Source organism: Merops nubicus, unplaced genomic scaffold, assembly GCF_000691845.1.
Source record: "Merops nubicus isolate BGI_N331 unplaced genomic scaffold, ASM69184v1 scaffold23173, whole genome shotgun sequence".
Classification (NCBI taxonomy): domain Eukaryota; kingdom Metazoa; phylum Chordata; class Aves; order Coraciiformes; family Meropidae; genus Merops; species Merops nubicus.
The window spans coordinates 15,059-17,050 of NW_008597228.1; the positions used below are offsets into that span (position 1 = coordinate 15,059).

Consider the following 1,992-nt stretch of genomic DNA (forward strand, 5'->3'; position numbering starts at 1 on the left):
AGAAGCAAAAGCAGCAGCTGAGACTTCACTATCTGCTGAAATCTCATTAGTGGGAAGGAAAGTTAAATCTCAATATTTATTTATCTCTCTTTTGATTTATGTATATAAAAACAATTATTCCAGCTCCCAGGAGACCGTTGACTATGTAATGAAAATTGCTGGCATAACTAATGTAAAATGAAATTCAGTTCCAATTCAGAATTAATGTGGCTAAAGTTTAGTTTAGCTCACTGCAACCATGCTGGTAACTAGAATCCTTTCATATTCCCCAGATATATTTGGAAACCACAATCCTGAGAAAGAAAAGCAATGGAGGGGGTCAGACAAAGGGTTTACTTTCAAACCAGTTTTATCATTAAGTTGCAGAGAGCAGGACAGACTCCAGCACAGAGAACATGCTAGAAGAGCAGCACAGTAATTACTGACTACTAAAGAGTCACCCAGGAGATCAGTGATGGCTGTTACAAGCATTGTAAAGCACTGACCATTTTCACCAGTCTCATCTTCATTAAAGTGGTAACATTTGAATTTGACTGCATGTGTGTAAGAAAGGTGGTCAGTTGGAACTGAATGTACTAAATGACAGAGAGCACTCTGTATCCCTTGGAAAACTGTTCTTCGCTTCTCCAAAAGGGACAGTTGTTTTTTTTTTCCCCTAGGAACTGGATAAAAGAGTTTCTTGGAATTCGTTTGGAGGACTCAGGCACCAGCAGGTAACTCAAGATGTAGCCTTTCCAGGAGCAGACTAACCATCCTACTTACCAACACAGGATGCTGGACGGCCACTCCAAACTTTGTTGTCCATGCACGTTACTATGCGGTCACCTTTCAGCTGGTATCCTGGTGAGCAGTAGTACTCACACCTTGAGCCAAAGTAGGCACCGTCTAAACACTTGAAGCCCCCATTGGTCGGCATGGACAGGGTGGGGCAGCGCTTTTCTGGAATAGAAAAGAGATTTCTGGAAACCTGATATCCCCCTTCAGAGTAGTGTGAGCATGGGGTATTACACAGAAATAGGGATACAGCTGGCAAACAACAAGAGAGAGAAAGTTGTGCTCCACGTGACACTCTTCAATTTTATTAGCTGTGTTTCAAATTTAGCTTTACGTAAACAGTGGCCTAATGCAATATTTGTATGAGAAAAAGATGACAAGTACCTATTTCTCTTGTCTCAGAAAAATGTGTTCCTGCAAGAGTCTGCTTGGACATCCGATACAGATTGCGTCAGCTTACGGAATCCAAGATGGGCAATTTCTTAAAGCAGCTTTATGGCTTTGTCACAAAATTATTCCCACAAATCAAAATCCCACGCATAACGTATTTCCTATCTTTTTCCTCTGCCAAGGGCACTTGTACAACTCATGATACTTATTTAATACCACTGTAACAATAAGCCAGTATACACATCCAAGTATATTGTCCATGTTTAACATTCAAATAACAATCCCAAAATTGCTGTTTCAAAGGCAAGTGAAGTTTATTGTCTGCTAAATCTGTGGTGGATCCGCACGCACAGACTTCACAGCTACTTACGTTTGCACAGCACCTTCCCAGACCAGCGTTTGCTTGACTGACAGATTAGCTGCTGAGGGCCATGCAATTCGTAGCCTTTTTGACAGCGAATATCGCATCTTGTCCCCAGTACATTCTTGTAATATTCCCCTTGAGGTGTCCTGCAGTTTGCATAACCATGTTTCACCTTAATGGGGGAGCACCACGGTGTTTCTAGCACAGAGAACAAAAAAACACTCAATAGTACTGCGCAAAACGTGAAAAGTTAGCCACAAACATAAAATCACTTCCATATTCAAGGTCACTGAGAAGAAATGGGGAAAAAAGCCTTATTTAAAAAGCCACTAATCCTCAAAGTGGAGAAGTAACAGTGCAGCAAGGTGCCCTAAGTCTTATGCAGCAGAAGGTCAGTCCTTCAAAGACTGGCAGCTCTTTTTTATTACAAACATTAAAGATCATAGCCATTAGATGGGGGGGGG

At 41.4% G+C, this 1,992-nt stretch overlaps 1 protein-coding gene across 1 annotated transcript in view; it reads right to left on the reverse strand.

The window, feature by feature from the left end:
- SRPX (sushi-repeat containing protein, X-linked) overlaps window positions 1–1,992 on the reverse strand; it is a gene marked incomplete at its 5' end in the record, with an annotated part of 19,330 nt that overhangs the window by 11,134 nt on the left and 6,204 nt on the right. The window contains 2 exons of the mRNA XM_008936647.1: window positions 763–939; window positions 1,535–1,726. Of these exons, the coding sequence (XP_008934895.1) occupies window positions 763–939; window positions 1,535–1,726 (369 nt within the window). The remainder of the gene's footprint in view (window positions 1–762; window positions 940–1,534; window positions 1,727–1,992) is intronic.